Source organism: Hibiscus syriacus, unplaced genomic scaffold (genome assembly GCF_006381635.1).
Source record: "Hibiscus syriacus cultivar Baekdansim isolate YM2019G1 unplaced genomic scaffold, ASM638163v2 tig00002841_pilon, whole genome shotgun sequence".
In the NCBI taxonomy this organism is placed as follows: Eukaryota; Viridiplantae; Streptophyta; class Magnoliopsida; order Malvales; family Malvaceae; genus Hibiscus; species Hibiscus syriacus.
Genome location: NW_024061948.1, coordinates 198,990 through 218,645, shown reverse-complemented (window position 1 = coordinate 218,645; position 19,656 = coordinate 198,990). Strand labels below are relative to the sequence as shown.

Sequence of the window (19,656 nt, the reverse complement as noted above, 5' to 3'; positions counted from 1 at the left end):
TATTTAAAAGTTTATTTGAGTTTGAATTTTAAGATACTCTGACCATGAAACATGTTTTGGTTTCAAATTTCTTAATAGATTAATTTGCAATTTAATCGTTGAGATATGCATTTTTGTTGTTGTTGATACTTAAATTTTTCAAATCTCACTTAAATATCTATCTTACTATTGTCATCTCTGTTTACAAATATGATGAAATTAAAAGTACGACAAAAGCTTAAAGGAGTAAATTATAAATAAAAACATTTTAATAATCTATATTTAAGTAGACACTGGTTATAAGCTATCAAATTTAATTAAAAATTTAATTATTTTAAAAAATTAAAATAAATTATTTTTATTAAAATGAGGAGATTCAAGATAATATATATTCTAAATATATTAAATCATTTGAAATGAAGACTTCAACAATATTGATAACTTCAAGATAATATATATCCCCCGTTACTTCACATATTACTAGTTAATTTACTGTTACTAGTTGTTAGTTACATTCAACCCGTGATTTAAGGCAAAACTGACCTGCTTGTTCAATCTCTCAAATTTATCAAAATATCTAACAATTTTAATTATATAAAAAAATTATTATAATATTTCTCACCTGAATTGATATCCAATTAAATAACTTAATCAACCATTTAAAATTTTAAGATGAGAAACACTTGAAAATCATTACATAATCAAACATTTTTTAAAAGAATTAGATCTAAATACATGCTCACGTGTGGACACTACGCTGTTCGAATTCGGGTCACCAAAAATTTTCTTTGACCATTGAAACCACTCCAAAGTTTCTACATATTCAAACATAAGTGTACAATAATACACTAATTTATAATAGACTTCTATAATACTCATTTCGGATTAGTCAACCAATAAATTGAATATTTGATGTTATACCAAAATGACAAACAATACCGCCATATTTCATTTCATACAACAGTTCCGTGGGTTTTTCAAAACTCTAAAATCATATAAAGTAAGAAATTAAAACATAAAATCAAAGAGTTTTCAATCCAAACTCCTACAGAGAAAAAAAAAACAAAAGGCTTTTTCACTTACATTCATTTCTTTGACTTTTTAACTCCCCTGCAGATATCAAAAGAAATCCAAATTAGAGCAGTTGAAACACATCAAGAAACAAAAACAAAACAATTCTGCCGCGCATCTTACTCGGCGGCCTGTTGCGGTGCTGCCTTCACACCAGGTCCCTGCAATGGTCAAACGAACCCAAACATTTTAGTCACAGCAGCATCGAATATGTGCAACATAAGTTTCGAACATGAATGCTTTCGGAAAAATGACTGCATGTTTCCAGCTTTCTTCTAAGGTACAATTTTGGTTCAACAGCTGTGTTACATTACCTGTGCAAGGCGTTCTTCCCTTCTGGCCATCTTTCGCTCCCTGCTCGCCTTGTTCTTAGCACGCTTGGCCTCGAACTGGTCAGAAAGTGTTTTTTCTCTTGCCTTCTCGGCCTTGGACTTGTGGATACTTTCCATCAACACGCGCTTGTTCTTAAACACATTACCCTTCACCTTCATATACATGTCATGGTACATGTGCTTGTCTTGCGAAGCAAACGCCTCAGCACACACATTCTCCTCATCCAAAGGATTTTCGTCGGCAATCTTGCCTCCCGGGTACCCCCTTCCTCTTACCTGAAAGTATTTAGATGATAATAATGTCTTGCTTACTAAGAACTTCAAGGAACAACAACAACGGAGCACAACCATTGAATCAAACACAATAAATATAGGCTACTGAATTGAGGATTAATCGCACCGTATCCAGAGTGTCGACCATTTCTCTTGGCCTCCTTCATTCTGCGTGCACGAGAACGGGAATGAATCTTGGTAGGCTTCCGGATGATAAAACCATCCTTCACAAGTTTCCTGACATTCTGCCCTGCAAACCATTGATCAAATTTTAAACAAACAAACTTGTTGGAAGGGGAAAAACAGCCAACAAATTAGACACAACAGAAACAAAGATCATAATATTAAATTACGGCCGCAATAGTGTAACGGCAGCATCCACCGTGATACCGCAAACCACATCAGAAACATAAAAACCTAGTTATTTTTAGGAAATGAATCACACTGTAGCGTCCCCAACATCCACAACACTCCTATGTATAAAAAAAAGTATTGCAGAGCTATTTTTTCATTTTACACACTAACTCTTCAGTAAACAACACTCCTCGAGCTGTTTTTACTGCATTTACTAGCTAGTAATAAGTATAAATCTAAATCTAAATCAATCATTTAATTTTCTAAGGAACCAAACAAAACCTACACATACATACATATATTACATATAGAAATGAATTGAATCGGGGTAATGAAGTAGAAAGAATTGGAGCAACTTACTGGAGTTGGCCATGGAGATTTCATTGATTTCATTGGGGTCGAGCCAAACCTTCCCGCGGCCGCACTTCAGGACGCTAGCGGCAAGCCGCTTCTGTAACTTCAGAGACACCATGGTTGTCTTCCTTTCCCGTCTCCCTCTCTTCCGTGTGTCTCTGAGAGTGGAAAACTCTAGTGTTACTTGCAATAAAAGGCGAGGCAGCCTTTATATATCAGAAATTTTGTTAGGGTTAGGGTTTTTGGTGTCGATCAAGAAAAAAATGAAGGGGTTAGCCCGGGCAGCTCTGCGGTGCGGCGCCTAAAAAACGGCTAATATACGGCGTGACCGGTTAAACAAGTGACCGGTTAAAATTTAGACCGATTATGTTATATTATTTAACCGGAAATATTATAAAGTACAATAACATACTAGGTAGCGCTTATATAATGTAATAGGTAGCGCTTATATTTACCTATTTTATAAGTAAACCGGTATATTTATACCGATAGCATTGCAAATTTACCTATTACATTATATTATATTGAAAGTGTCCATACTTTTTATAAAAAGGATCGATACTTTAATAGTGTTTCATGTTTTCCACCTACAATATTAATTTAATAATTTCATTTGCACAAAAAATTATTTGATTGTTTTGATATTTTATAAAATAATATTTAGAATTTTTAATTTAATAATAATATATATCGTAACGTAAAAAATAAATCATTAGACGCCTATAATTACTAAATTAATATCTTAAAACTCACTCAAAAGATAACCTTAAATTAATGTTTTCCACAGTGAAAAAAGTATGGACACTTTTATAAAAAAGATAGACACTTTACAATATAACCACTACCTATTACATTATATAAACGATACCTATTACATTATATAAGGGCTACCTATTACATCATATGTTTACCTATTATATTGAAAGTGTCCATACTTTTTATAAAAAGGATCGATACTTTTTTTAAAAGTTATGTAATTTATGTTTCAATTTTTTTAACAGTGTTTCATGTTTTCCACCTACAATATTGATTTAATAATTTCATTTGCACAAAAATTAGTTGATTGTTTTGATATTTTATAAAATATTATTTAGAATTTTTAATTTAATAATAATATATACCGTAACGTAAAAAATTAATCATTAGACGCCTATAATTACTAAATTAATATCTTAAAACTCACTCAAAAGATAACCTTAAGAACACTTGAAGAAGCAAGAGAACAACTATCCAAGCAATCAAAAACGAGAAAATCCCAACATGATAACAACTGAACATATCATATCAATGTTCCTTTTGCTAGGCACCATATGAGCTTTGGATTTTGATGAGCATCGGAAGTATTTCAGACTTATGATTTGGGTGGTACTCAACTTATGATTTTAGTTGCTATTTGTTACATTTCTTGTATACCACCCAGATCATACGCCCGAAACGTTTCTGACGCTTTAAAGTTGACCAAAAAATAAAATGGTCGGGATTTCCCTCGCGTTTATACGTTGGAAAAAAAACAATGGAAATTAGGAATAATCAATGATAACATGCATATTGGCTTGGGCTAATATTTATAGTGGAGCCGAAATAAATATTGAAATTCAAACTCAAATTGAAATTTAAATTCAAACTCCAATTACATATGAAATGAATTTGAAATGCAGTGTTAAATTGAACATGAAAATTGCATAATTGATTCATACTGTTCAAGTAACATGCTTTATGAACCATCAAGCTAAAAGACAATATTGATTGAGTTCAAAGCTGAGTTGTGAGTTGATGGAGTTGTCACACTTGTCACATGGTTGGAATAAAGTACTCACCTGCGAGATAGATTGTTTTGTTATACATAACCCATCTCAACGAAATTAATCCAATGAAAAAGAGTTATTTCTAACAAAGTCCGGAACATTATTTTTCCAAATAATGTACCCATAACAATGTTCAATTAATGTACCCACAACAATGTTTAATTGATTTGTTGTTTAATTTTCAATTTGAATTATTTGATTTAATAATTTCATTTGCACAAAAAATTATTTGATTGTTTTGATATTTTATAAAATAATATTTAGAATTTTTAATTTAATAATAATATATATCGTAACGTAAAAAATAAATCATTATACGCCTATAATTACTAAATTAATATCTTAAAACTCACTCAAAAGATAACCTTAAATTAATGTTTTCCACAGTGAAAAAAGTATGGACACTTTTATAAAAAGGATAGACACTTTACAATATAACCACTACCTATTACATTATATAAACGATACCTATTACATTATATAAGGGCTACCTATTACATCATATGTTTACCTATTATATTGAAAGTGTCCATACTTTTTATAAAAAGGATCGATACTTTTTTTAAAAGTTATGTAATTTATGTTTCAATTTTTTTAACAGTGTTTCATGTTTTCCACCTACAATATTGATTTAATAATTTCATTTGCACAAAAAATTAGTTGATTGTTTTGATATTTTATAAAATATTATTTAGAATTTTTAATTTAATAATAATATATACCGTAACGTAAAAAATTAATCATTAGACGCCTATAATTACTAAATTAATATCTTAAAACTCACTCAAAAGATGTATATACCTAAATATGTAGTTAACAAACATACCTAAATATGTAGTTATTGTACATACCTAAATTTAATGATAATATACTTGTAGTTATTGTACATACCTAAATATGTACTGCGAATTTAATGTTGTACCCACCCTTTAACTACCACTACCAATGCCACATCCTATTGAAAGCAGCACGACAGAAACATGTTCAAAATGAACCTTTGTTTACATATCCATCAACTCCTGGAGCACTCAACTCCAGAAGTGATGCAAATGGCAAGGTTCGCTGCTCTACGTTCAACGTCAAGTAGGTTATGCTACATTGCATCAAAGACAGACGAGTCTTTCAAAACCGCAAGAGATGAGATGAAAAAACTAATAGAAGAATTAGAAAACTCGTTTGGTTTGAATCATTCAGTCAACCAGAGCATTGTAGTAAACAATGTTCGTGACCCTCAACGAAAACATCGCAAGCGAAAAGAAGTGCCGAAGAACAAGGTCGAGAAGAAAATTAGGCGATGTGGGTACTGCAACGGTGAGGGGCATAACAAACTAACATGTCCTCAAGTCAAGCTTAGTTTGAGTACAAGCACACAGCCTACATCAACTGATTTTTTCGAAGACGAAATGGAATGACAACGATCTCCATATAATATATCGTAAGTATCAACATGACTCCTATTGTATGTACATATAAATATTTTGAATGAAGGAAGAAAAACCGCGTTACTTCAAATTACCGACACTTTTTCAATGGTATCGACACATTTTTATTCCAATCTGGACATAAAGTACCGACACAATATTATAAAGTGTCGATATAGGTTGTAGACCTATTCGCTCATAAAACCGGTATATTTATACCGGTTATATTACAAAATTATCTATTACATTATAATTATGGGTTCCGATGTGTAAAATGTCGACACTTTTTTAAATCGTATCGACACATTTTTCTTCCAATATGGACATAAAGTACCGACACAATATTATAAAGTGTCGATATAGGTTGTAGACCTATTCGCTCATAAAACCGGTATATTTATACCGGTTATATTACAAAATTATCTATTACATTATAATTATGGGTTCTGATGTGTAAAATGTCGACACTTTTTTAAATCGTATCGACACATTTTTCTTCCAATATGGACATAAAGTACCGACACAATATTATAAAGTGTCGATATAGGTTGTAGACCTATTCGCTCATAAAACCGGTATATTTATACCGGTTATATTACAAAATTATCTATTACATTATAATTATGGGTTCCGATGTGTAAAATGTCGACACTTTTTTAAATCGTATCGACACATTTTTCTTCCAATATGGACATAAAGTACCGACACAATATTAAAAAGTGTCGATATAGGTTGTAGACCTATTCGCGCATAAGACCGGTATATTTATACCAGTTATATTGCAAATTTACCTATTTTATTATAATATGTTGAAAGTGTCCATACTTTTTATAAAAAGGATCGATACTTTTTTTAAAGATATGTAATTTATATTTCAATATTTTTTAAGTATGTTTCATGTTTTCTACCTACAATATTAATTTAATAATTTCATTTGCACAAAAAATTATTTGATTGTTTTGATATTTTATAAAATAATATTAAGAATTTTTAATTTAATAATAATATACCGTAACGTAAAAAATTAATCATTAGACGCCTATAATTACTAAATTAATATCTTAAAACTCACTCAAAAGATAACCTTAAATTAATGTTTTCCACAGTGAAAAAAGTATAGTCACTTTTATAAAAAGGATAGATACTTTACAATATATTAAAAAATTATAGACACTCAAATGTATATGTACACATAACAGCAAATATGGAATAATTAATGAAAATATACACACAATATAATCACACCAAAATATAAATACACAAGAATGTTCAAATAATGTACCGACAAACAAAATTAATCCGATGAAAAAGGGTTGTTTCTAACGAAGTCCGGAACATTAGAGGCCTTCAACAAATTTTCCAAATACTCTCGTATGTTTCCGCCTTTTTCTGAGGACATACATAAATAATTTCAATTATCAAACTAATGAGGTGCAATTTTACTAACAATAAATTAAATTCGCATAAGCATGAATAAATTTGTGTCATACCTAGAGCTTTGTCGTTCGAATGGGAAGCAGCGTCAAAGGTATGTGGACATATGTAATTGTATTTCTATATAAACACATAAGTTGTTAAAATAATCAATGTCTGAACACCTGTTCAACTGGAAAAACATATTGCATAAATGCAACTTACCGGATTATAAATCATTTTTTCCGCTGAATCATCGACCAAAAGTGTATTTAGCTCGTTAAAATCTGGACACGCGTTCCAAACATCATTGAGATCTTTACAGTAGGTAACAGAATCGTATGTTTTGCATTTTTTTTTGATCCTGTTCACAAACAGTCGAATATAAATATGTAGGAATCATAGACAACGAAAAGTCAGCAAACTGTAATGACATTCATCTTACCCACACGAATAGAAAATGCTCGGAAAATACAGGTAGTTTCTCAAGTACACGGTCGACGTTATGCCTGAGATTGTAATCAAGTTTGAATGTTAACATTCAAATGTATATTAACGATTTTGACTACAGTAATTCAATTGCCTCAAACATGTTCTAACCTCATCTTTGAAGACCAAAGGGCAACAACAAAATTGCATAAATTCAAATAATCCTCTTCTGAGGACAACATCTACAACATGAAGAAAATGAGATTAAAGTTCTACGCTTATATGTTAAAATAATGGATACAAAAGAATAGAATTAAAACCTGCCGGCAGTCTTGGGATGTAGGCAAGGACACCATTGAGATCAAAAATTAAAAGTTTTCTTGAAGGCGGCGTTGCAGACACGATATACTTGTTTGGATCATCATCTTCATCATCATCATCATCATCGTCGTCATCATCTTCATCGCCAGCTTCATCATCATCATCATCATCATCGTCATCTTCATCGTCAGCTTCATCTTCTGCGACCGCTTGGTTGTCCACATCTGTTAAAAGAAAATAAAATAAAGTTCAGAACGTGTAAATGTTAAGAAACATAGATAATGAATTACCTAACTCGTTTGATGTCGTTGACGTAATTCGTTACGCAACATGGAGACTTCACGTTGCAATGATGAAATATCGGATCGCATTCCACTCACAAGGGAATCAATATGCTCCCGAAAATTGACCATGTATTCCATCACGGTCTTAATTGTGACATCCTCTGCAACTGGAGCTTCTTCCATCATTGCGTCTCCACTTGGTTGCTCTTCTTCATGGCCAACGGGGTCCATTTCCTCCCTCTCTTGATCTAATCTGACCTCCTTGACACGCTTCCAACCGAGTTTTTCAACAAAATCATATCCGCTTTTTAATAAATACCATGTCAATCTTGCGGGTTAATCGAACAGGGGCGTCATGCGAAAAATCAACTTCCTTCTTCTTCAACAGATGGGTGATGACACATCCATATGGTAGTGTAGTTGAAATTGTTGCTCCCTTTGTGACCATATATACAATTGTATTAAATATGAGTTTTGCAATGTTTGGATCCGTTTTGGATTTATACTTTGCTATCCACCAATAATCGCTGTCTCGAAGCGTTGAATGTTTTCCCCCACTAGGCCGGATATACCATGTGAGCATTTTGTGAAACACTCTCGACTCTACATCGAGGTGAATTGGGCTATTTCTAGTAACCCGTTTAATTGTAGACCAATCTACACCATTTTCATCTGAATCCCCTGTATTCGCTACACCTAAACCCTCCGCAATAGTTTCTGGAGATATATATATATCCTTCCCCATGACATGTGTATTAATTCCTATTATATTAGTCTTATTAGGCTCGTGCTGTAAGGAAGCATTGTTGTAGAAGACTCTAACTAGGTTGGGATAATATCTTGGTTCTACACCAAGGAATTCAAGCCAACCCAAGATGTAAATGTGGATTTAAAACTAAATGCATATTTATCATCAAACAAGAAACCCAGGTCAATGACACGTTCGGGACGAATCTTCCTTACTTTAAAACTCGTCTGCCATCTTTGTTTCTCCATGTCGGATCTAAAGTTCAGAGTTTTGAAGGACCTGATTTCCTCAGAAGAATCGTTTGTTACAGAATGAGGTGGTTGAGAAGAACTGGGTTGAGAAGAGCTTTGAGAAAGACATCGCTTCTGACGCTGACGTTTTGGAGCCATTTTGGTTGGATGCTACCCCTATTACAATGGAACACAAACACATTCAGGATAAAAACTCCAATATAGAAATCAATCAAACCCATAAAATATCGATAAATTTACCTGAATATCTGATCGTCACTTATGATAACGGTAGAAGAAAGAGGAAGATCTGCCTGCTTGCATTTATGTTTAGGGTTTCTCGATTAAGAGTACTATATATCGTAAACGGTGGAAAACACTTGATATTTAAATTAGTATCGAGACAAACTATATTAGTGTCGACACATTATTTAGACATATTCTCTCATAAAACCGGTATAATTGTACCGGTTAGATTGAAAAATTACATATTACATTATACTTTTGTTTTCGATGATTTTGGGATCGACACTTTTATATATGGATCGACACTTTATGGGTGCACCTTGTTTTCCATTCATTCTGGGAAAAAAATATCGACACAAACTATATTAGTGTCGACACATTATTTAGACATATTCTCTCATAAAACCGGTATAATTGTACCGGTTAGATTGAAAAATTACATATTACATTATACTTTTGGGTTCGATGATTTTGGGATCGACACTTTTTATATATGGATCGACACTTTATGGGTGCACCTTGTTTTCCATTCATTCTGGGAAAAAAATATCGACACAAACTATATTAGTGTCGACACATTATTTAGACATATTCTCTCATAAAACCGGTATAATTGTACCGGTTAGATTGAAAAATTACATATTACATTATACTTTTGGGTTCGATGATTTTGGGATCGACACTTTTTATATATGGATCGACACTTTATGGGTGCACCTTGTTTTCCATTCATTCTGGGAAAAAAATATCGACACAAACTATATTAGTGTCGACACATTATTTAGACATATTCTCTCATAAAACCGGTATAATTGTACCGGTTAGATTGAAAAATTACATATTACATTATACTTTTGGGTTCGATGATTTTGGGATCGACACTTTTTATATATGGATCGACACTTTATGGGTGCACCTTGTTTTTAATTCATTCTGGAAAAAAAATATCGACACAAACTATATTAGTGTCGACACATTATTTAGACATATTCTCTCATAAAACCGGTATAATTGTACCGGTTAAATTGAAAAATTACATATTACATTATACTTTGGGTTCGATGATTTTGGGATCGACACTTTTTATATATGGATCGACACTTTATGGGTGCACCTTGTTTTTAATTCATTCTGGAAAAAAATATCGACACAAACTATATTAGTGTCGACACATTATTTAGACATATTCTCTCATAAAACCGGTATAATTGTACCGGTTAGATTGAAAAATTACATATTACATTATACTTTTGGGTTCGATGATTTTGGGATCGACACTTTTATATATGGATCGACACTTTATGGGTGCACCCTGTTTTCCATTCATTCTGGAAAAAAAATATCGACACAAACTATATTAGTGTCGACACATTATTTAGACATATTCTCTCATAAAACCGGTATAATTGTACCGGTTATATTGAAAAATTACATATTACATTATACTTTTGGTTTTCGATGATTTTGGGATCGACACTTTTTATATATGGATCGACACTTTATGGGTGCACCCTGTTTTCCATTCATTCTGGAAAAAAAATATCGACACAAACTATATTAGTGTCGACACATTATTTAGACATATTATCTCATAAAACCGGTATAATTGTACCGGTTAGATTGAAAAATTCCATATTACATTATACTTTTGGTTTTCGATGTTTTTGGGATTGACACTTTTTTATATATGGATCGACACTTTATGGGTGCACCCTGTTGGCCATATTGTAAATTTGCCTTTTACTTCCAAGTATCGACATGACCCTTAATGTGTATAAGAAACATGTACAACAACATACTGCTAACTTTTCTCATCTCATTCATAATTATATTCACATACAAAAATATAAATCGTATACAAAATTATAAATCTTATACAAAATTAACTCGACATTTACATCATTGCATCCTTTTGTTATTCTTATGTAATATTGCAGCTTTTGTTATCTCCTGTCTTCGTTCATTTTGATTGTGGCTTACGAGATCGTTTAATACTCGCGATCGATCCCAGTCTCCAACAACCTATATTCAAATTGTCAGAACGTTAAGTATTGTCAACTACAGCATTCAATCTACGACTTTTAACAATTTTACCACAAACAATTTTTTCTATCCACTTACAAAATCACCAGTTGCCCCTGTAGAACCGATCGATTCCATCCACATCATCACATACATGCCGCAATCATATCTGTTACAAAATTTGAAAACCACACATGTCAATTATGATGAATACTGCATAAATTAAGCTTTCTATTTGTGATAACATCTCATACCCATTCAATTGCTTATTCTTCTTATGCTCCACAAATTTGAAATTTTTCAAGGGATACTTTCCTAGAGATCCACATGACTCAACCCAAATGCGTTTCTTATTATAAGAATCTAATATTTTAATCTGCATTAAAATAGAAGAAGTTATGCACCAAAAAAATTATGCATTATAATTTACATAATATCCTTTCATACATACATACATACCAATCTCTTAGCATCCTTCACTCTCTGTTTAGCTGCTTCAGTTGTAAACATACTATCATATATTGTTACAACATGATCTACCATATCCAACACCAACAGATACCAATGTGAATTATGGTAGTTTATTGTGATCATTATCTGCAACAAATTTCACACCCAATTTGACAAAACTCAACATTCTATATCCGAAAACATCATTTGCAATTGGTATGGTGTCTTACCTTCTCACAGTCGGTGAATTTCACATAGTTATCCAATATGACACCCCAGAAGGTAGAAATATTCTCAACACTTTCTTTGTTGTTGGCTTCCAACGCCTGTTGCTGTAATTACGCAACAAACATTATTAATTTACCGTCTATAACACTACTTTTCAATATTTATTAATTTAACTCACCACTAAGAGGTATGGAAGGTAGCCAATCCTCCCGTGTGACTTTTGAGAATCGTAGCATATGGTCCAGGCGAGCAAATCGATAACCTAACAAAATTAATTACACAATCAGAACATATTCAATAAGTTTTATTTATTTTCTACTTTCTACTTACCACACCGCCAACCCATTCCGTAGGCTTCAACGTTGCAACGTCGTATACAGTAGCGAATTGATTTCCCATTGATATTACAGAATATCTGTATGAATCATTAGGATTAATATCTTGTCATGAAATATTTAAATATCACTCACAAAACAATATATTTAACTTACCCCGATTCTAACTCGCTATTCCATAAATAATCACAAATTGCAGCTTCGATGTCATCAATTCCGGTTGGAATATCCGCTTTTTCAACCTACAATTTTGCATACAAATTTTTGTCACAACAACATAATAAAAATCAAATTAAGTATTCTTTTATTAAACTTACCTTCTGCTTCTTCTTCTGGGGTGCAGGACATTCCGAATCCAAAACTGCTGCTACAACACTCTCCGGTGTATAAATGACATCGACTTCCTTCCTCCTCATTTCTTCCATCTCTTCTTCTTCCTCCTCCCTCTTTTCTTCTTCATATTTTTCAGTTCATCGTACTTTTTTTCTACATAGCTCTTCATATCTTTTATTTCACCCTTCAATTGAGCTCCTTCATCCGAGTATTTATCAACCACCCCCTTCACCCCCGTAAGTTCACTCCTCAAATCAACAACCTCCTTCACCACTCCCTCAAATTTTTCTCCCGTCACCATCTTAATATCACCTCTTAACACCCCAACTTCTTTCACCACTTCACCCCTCAACACATCTACTTCTTTCACCACTCCATCTATTTTTCCTTCCACTACCCCCTTATGCCTCTCGAGTGTATCTTCGACTCTCTCGAGTTTCTCTACGACTTGATCAAGTTTCTCTTCGACTCTTGATTGTCTTTGCATGATTTCAAATTGGATTTTTTTGATATCAGCCAATTCAGACATCAAAATGTCGAAGTTACTCTGTTTTGCTTCACCGTCGTCCCACTCACCTTCATCCCCCAATACAACCATCCTCCTTTCTTCTCCTCTGCCTCCACTGCCTCCTCTACATCCTTGCCAATAACCTTCAAAAAATTAAATTACAATATTAAGACATTGATTATATTCTTAATATTATTTAATTACATTTATTACCATTTCTTGCTTCTTCCCTCTATCCAACTTCAACTTCACCATCACTCTAACCACCTCTTCCTTCCCCCATGCACGGATGCGTGCCACTCCGGTTCTTTCATAAGCCGGCACTGCCTCACAGCCCGACCAAAAATCGAACAGTGCAACCTGCATTTATAATAAAATTTATATTTTTATATAAAAACACAAAAAAATGATTCAACTCATTTACCTCTAAGATTGCTATGCACCCTTTGAGGTATCTCTGGCTGCCCTTTTTAAAGGTGATTATTGATTCAATCAATCTCGAATGGATATATTCAGCCCAATTGAATTCACCCTTCAAGCCTTCATCGCAAATGAGCTTCATATATTCCTTGTTCGTTGACATATCACCCGTTGGACAAAGAAATATCCCGACAAGGTACAATAGAACTCGGGCCTTCAGCTCATCCCCCAAGTAAGATCCACTTTTGATATCCTCTTCAACTTCAGTATATGTCACCTTATGATTCAAACCATATTTGGAGGCAAGTGCTTTCCAGTTCTTACTCCTACAGACTTCTATAACACTTTTGCCTTTGTTTTGTACCCCCAATACGGCTGCAGCAGTCGATACCCCCAGAGGGAATGAATAATCACCATACTTAGCCATACATTGACTGACGTCAAATTGTGCCATCAAGGATCGACACAATTCCCTCCGAATAGGTCGATCCCTTACTCCGATCAACGATCCAAAACCTATTTCTCCCAGCACATTCAACTGACCCTTCTCCTTAAGGTGTTTAATTAATAAATTCACCCTTTTAATGCTGCATATTGTCGACACTTCCTACATTTTTTAACAATATATAATGTTATAGTTCTTATATATTTTGTATCAACGTATTTACAAGTTTAATGAATACCTTATTTTCATGTGCTTTCCTCCGTTCTTTGTATTCTTTACTATCATTCCTTGACTGTGTGATGTAAGGTTCCTTTTCAGCATCACTCATTGAATTCCATTTGGACCTCACATCTTTTTTCACCTAATATTAAACATAAACGTTTCTTAATCAATACATTAACACTAAATACTAATACTACTCAATGTCAATTTCATTTTACATACCGAACCGCTCTGTGTGCCATCTCCCTTCATCCTTTTGCATTCGGCCATACTGTTAACATTTAAAATTTGTAATCAATTTAAAGTTTATCGATACTTTAATCCAATTACCATTTCAACAATAATAACAAAAAGACATTGATACTTACTAGAAGTACATATATCCACCCTTTGGTTGCTTTCGAGTCTCGGCCTCAATTTCAAAGTCATCTGCTCCACCAACAATTTTCCAACCCATTGACTCCATTTTTCCTTCATATATCAGTTTACGCAAATCAAATTATTTTGTTACATACACTTTTCAATATACAAATATAGATAACTACTCTTGTGGTAAAACGGTTTTCTTCAAAAGAATTTGAATGGCCACACCAAAATGTGTCGGCACATTTATACAACCTATAATATCATTTTCTACCTATAATATTTAATAAAAGTATCGACATTTATATTTTTCCTTGAATATCTATTTCTACCTGTAATCGGTCCCAAATGCTTCCTTACTCCAAAACCCCAACAACACATAAAAAACCCTATCGCGATTACTGTAATAATAAAAAATTAGGGTTTCGACAACATACTTTTCGATTCGACTGCAGCAACAAACAAACAAACTTCGCTTTAGAAACGCCTTCTGAAATGCAGCAACAATTACTCTTCGATTTCAAAAACTCGTCCGTTCTATCTTTTTTCAGAGGATATTTAGCTATGGCCTTTTATTTTCATCGGATATGTTATTTATATTTAATCGATACAAATACAAAAGTGTCGATACTTTTATGTCAGGTGTCGATACTTTCGAAAGGATAATTACCTATTTCTTTGAAAGTGTCGATAATTTATTACACGTACTTACGAAAGTATCGACACTTTAAATATATCCGGTATCATTTTACCGGTTTTATGATTTTGTTACCGGTTTTATCATATTTTTACCTGTTATATCGTTGTGGATCGATATATTTTTTTAAAGTATCGACACATTATAGGCGCTATAACTGCTTCTCTTTTAAATTCACAAAGTGTCGATCCTTATATAACGTATCGACACTTTTAAATTTACCGGTTTTATCATTTTGTTACCGGTTTATCATATTTTACCTGGTATATCGTTTTGGATCAATATATTTTTTAAAAGTATCGACACTTTTTAGGATTTAAAACTGCTTTTAAAGTTATGTAATTTATGTTTCAATTTATTTAATAGTGTTTCATGTTTTCCACCTACAATATTAATTTAATAATTTAATTTACACAAAATTTTATTTGTTTGTTTTGATATTTTATAAAATATTATTTAGAATTTAAATTTAACAATATTAACCAAATATAATAATAAATATGTTTTCAACAGTGAAATAAGTATGGACACTTTTATAAAAATGATATATACTTTTTTGAAAGTTATGTAATTTATGTTTCAATTTTTTTAATAGTGTTTCATGTTTTCCACCTACAATATTAATTTAATAATTTCATTTACACAAAAAATTATTTGATTGTTTTGATATTTTATAAAATATTATTTAGATTTTAAATTTAACAATATTAACTAAAGATAATAATAAATATATTTTCACAGTGAAATAAGTATGGACACTTTTATAAAAAGGATAGATAATTTACAATATAACAGGTAAAAATATGACAAAACCAGATTCATTATGACAAAACCGGTAAAATTTACTTGATATGTTAAACGTATGGACACTTTTATAAAAAGGATAGATACTTACCGATAACCAAAGTTTACCGGTTACCAAATTTTTTAATAGTTTTTCATATTTTCTACCTAAAACATTATTAGTTGTCAACATAATAGGTACCGCTAAACTGAATTTATTAAATACATTTTAATGTATCCGGTAATGCTGTATATTAGCCGTATATTAACCCGCCTTTCCTGAGACAATCCCGGTTAGCCCAGTTTGTTAGTTATTGAGATTAAGTAAGATTCTCCATAATGCAATGTTTTTTTAAAAGAAAAAGAATATCCCGAATTACGATGAAGGTTTATAATTATAATAATGAACTAAATATATAATTAAGATATTTTATTATAACTATTGGCGTAAAAATTTAATCATTTAAATCACACAACAATACAAGAAAAATGTTAAAAAAACATAATAAAAAAATTCAAATAAAATATAAATATGAACAGATCTAATCACATCGACAAATAAACCACAAAAGGGAATTAAGCTATTGAAAGATCATTGACGAATTGCAAATCAAAATTGAGTGACCTAAGAAAATTATCCACGAACGTAAATCATGTATCTAAATCTAATATAAGAGTTCAAAGCATGTACAATAAGTATCATCTTGATCAGTCATGATAATGTTAAATCCAATCCTGAGAAAAAAGATAAATAAAAACTACGGGCCAAAAGGTCGAAGGTATGCCAAAAGAGAAAGAAAAATGTATCATAAAGGTCGATGAAAGCGTGTCATAAAAACAGAATTATTAAAAAGTAAAAAATCAAATGTTATGTAAGATTTTAAAAAATAATAGTTAAGCGACCAAAATAGAACAAAAGTGATAGTTGGGATACTAAAATATGCAATTTACCCTAAAAATGTTTATATTAATTTTAAATTATTTTACTCAAAATTACTAACCGGTATTTTAATTAATAGAATCAATTAAACAAAAAAATTAATGATTTTATTGATTTATTTTTCAATGATCATGTGATATTATCTTATGGTGGCACACCAGCAACACCGTTAATTTATAAGCGGAAAATGATCAAAATAAAATTAAAACTAAATATTATATATGATTTTGAAAAAAATAATTAAGTGACTAAAATAGAAAAAATGATAGTTGATATACTAAATGTACAGTTGACCCTTAAAATTTTTATATTAATTTTAAATTATTTTACTCAAAATTACTAACTGATAATTTAATTAAGAGTAAACTACGTAAATGATCACTAATATTTGAGTAAGTTTTCGTTTTAACTACTGATGTTTCAAAAGTCACAAATCGATCGCTAACATTATCGTTTGTTACAAATTGGTCACTCGACGTTAACATCCATTAACAGACGTGACGGAAAACACAGTTGGCGCGCTAACTGCTTACATAGACTAGGTTGATCGCCTCGTTTTTTAAACTTCATTGGGGAAAATGAAAAAATTACTCAAACATTAGTGACCAACTATATAGTTTATCCTAATTAATAAAGGGAAATCAAGGGTTTTATTTAATATTCTGAACCATTCTTCTTATTCAATGAATTTTTTTTTCTTCTTCCATAAACTCATTGATTCTTCTTCCATATACATGTTTCTTCTTTTTCCATAAACCCATTTTTTCTTCTTCCATAAACTCATTTCTTATTCTTCCATAAACACATTTCTTATTCTTCAATTCGTATGAGAGAAAAACAATTTCTCTTCCACAGTTGCAAATAAAAAATATTCTTTTGGGTTTGATAGAAAATGAAAAAAAAAAACCCCTTAACTGGGCATCCACAATTACAAAACTGAACATGATTTATCTTCTCGTATAATTTTTAGATTTTTTTAAAAAAAATTTAGATAAGAATGAAAAATCATAAATTAAGTTTAGGGATTGTAATTTTTTTAAGGAGAAGAGGTGACTATTGAAGGTTTTTGGGTCTCTAACATGGCGGTCAATCTAGTTCATGTAAGCAGTTAACACGTCAGTTGTGTTTCCTATCACGTCTGTTAAAGACTGTTAACGTCGAGTGACCAATTTATAACAAACAATAATATTAGTGATCAATTTATATTTTTAAAACATCAGTGATAAAACACGAAAATTTACACAAATATTAATAATCATTTGCACATATTACCCTCTAATTAATAGAATCAATTAAACCTAAAATTAATGATTTGATTGATTAGAGTACTAATCTGACTCAGTTTCCCTACAAACTAAAACCACCGTCAAAATTCAAACGCTCGTCCAAATGACCAAATAAATACACGTTGCGTTTTCTCTTTCGATTCTTCTAACGTCCTCCACCTTCACTACGCAAAAATCCCCAAATTTTCCTTCCCCAATTTCGCACAAAAGCCCTAATTTTTTGTTAAATTAATTTCAATTGCTATTTAACCCAATGGATCTCTTGTTAATTTGCGATACCCTAACTGTTGCCACTTGCCAAGGACTAGGATTTGCGAAATTAATCCTCGATCGTCACCCTTACTTGGCTGCAAATAGCTGCCTTTACCTCTCCTCCGATTCACCCGCCGGTAATCTAGGAATATTCCACGTAACCGCCGGAATAGTCCCCATCGACGCCGTCGCACCTCCTCCTGTAAAGCCCAACTCCTATAAGACATTACCTCGAACTCTCCTTCGAAGAAAGCGCCGCACAAAGCGGAAGTTGTTCACTGGTGACGACTCCAACGACGGCGAAGATTATGGATTCTTATTTGGTAGTGACGGCGGCGACGGAAAGAGCGGAGGGAGCGGTTGGGGTGGTGGTGGCTGGAATTTTGGCGGGTTTGGAGAGCAGAATTGGGATGAATCTCCGTCTCCGTGGACGGGTACAGCTCTAGATTTTGTATACGAGGTGATTTCATGGATCGCTTTGTCGAATTGTGTTCATTTCGCGTTTAAGAAGATGGTTAGAATTGTAGCGAACGGGATCGATGAAGCCGACGACAGAGGGAAGGTTCCGATGTGACTCACATCAGTTTGGTGATTTGAAGATCAATGGTTATTGTTAAAATCTCTTCTTTTGATATATATATATATATCAAATTCAAGTTCTGTACATATACTTGGTTGTTTATAATTTTTTATAGCAATTTTACCAGCGAATCCCACTGTTGCTTGTAACTATTTGATTTGATTTAATGAATGCCATAGCAATGCTGTGGATCGATTGTTGAAATTTTGTGATGTTTGTTTGTAGTTGTAAAAGTTCATGGCAGAGTTGCTTAGTTTCAGTGGCCTGAAGTTTGTGATGTTAATTGCCTTACATTGCAATTTAGTTTATGATCTTCATTCCTTGGAAAATTATCTTAAATTTGCACTGTCGTCAAGTAAATTCTCACTGTGCTAGTCGGTTTAGATTCGGGTTTGGATTCATGTGTGAGTGTTGAATACGAATATATTTAAGTTTTTAGAAACCTTTTTAACATATTTGGAACATAATCAGAAAGTTGTATTATCGTATATGTGAAGACATTAGTTTTTTTTTATTTGATTATTATTTTTTT

The 19,656-nt window shown here is 32.2% G+C and overlaps 1 protein-coding gene and 1 pseudogene across 1 annotated transcript; one reads left to right on the top strand and one right to left on the bottom strand.

Annotated features, from left to right (window-relative positions):
• Nucleotides 1-1,039: 1,039 nt before the first annotated feature.
• Nucleotides 1,040-2,583, bottom strand: LOC120158359 (annotated as a pseudogene).
• Nucleotides 2,584-18,545: 15,962 nt separating this feature from the next.
• LOC120159350 lies at nucleotides 18,546-19,118 on the top strand. Its single transcript, XM_039169960.1, has one exon. It carries the CDS (start codon nucleotides 18,546-18,548, stop codon nucleotides 19,116-19,118), a length of 573 nt encoding a protein of 190 aa, XP_039025891.1.
• Nucleotides 19,119-19,656: the final 538 nt, after the last annotated feature.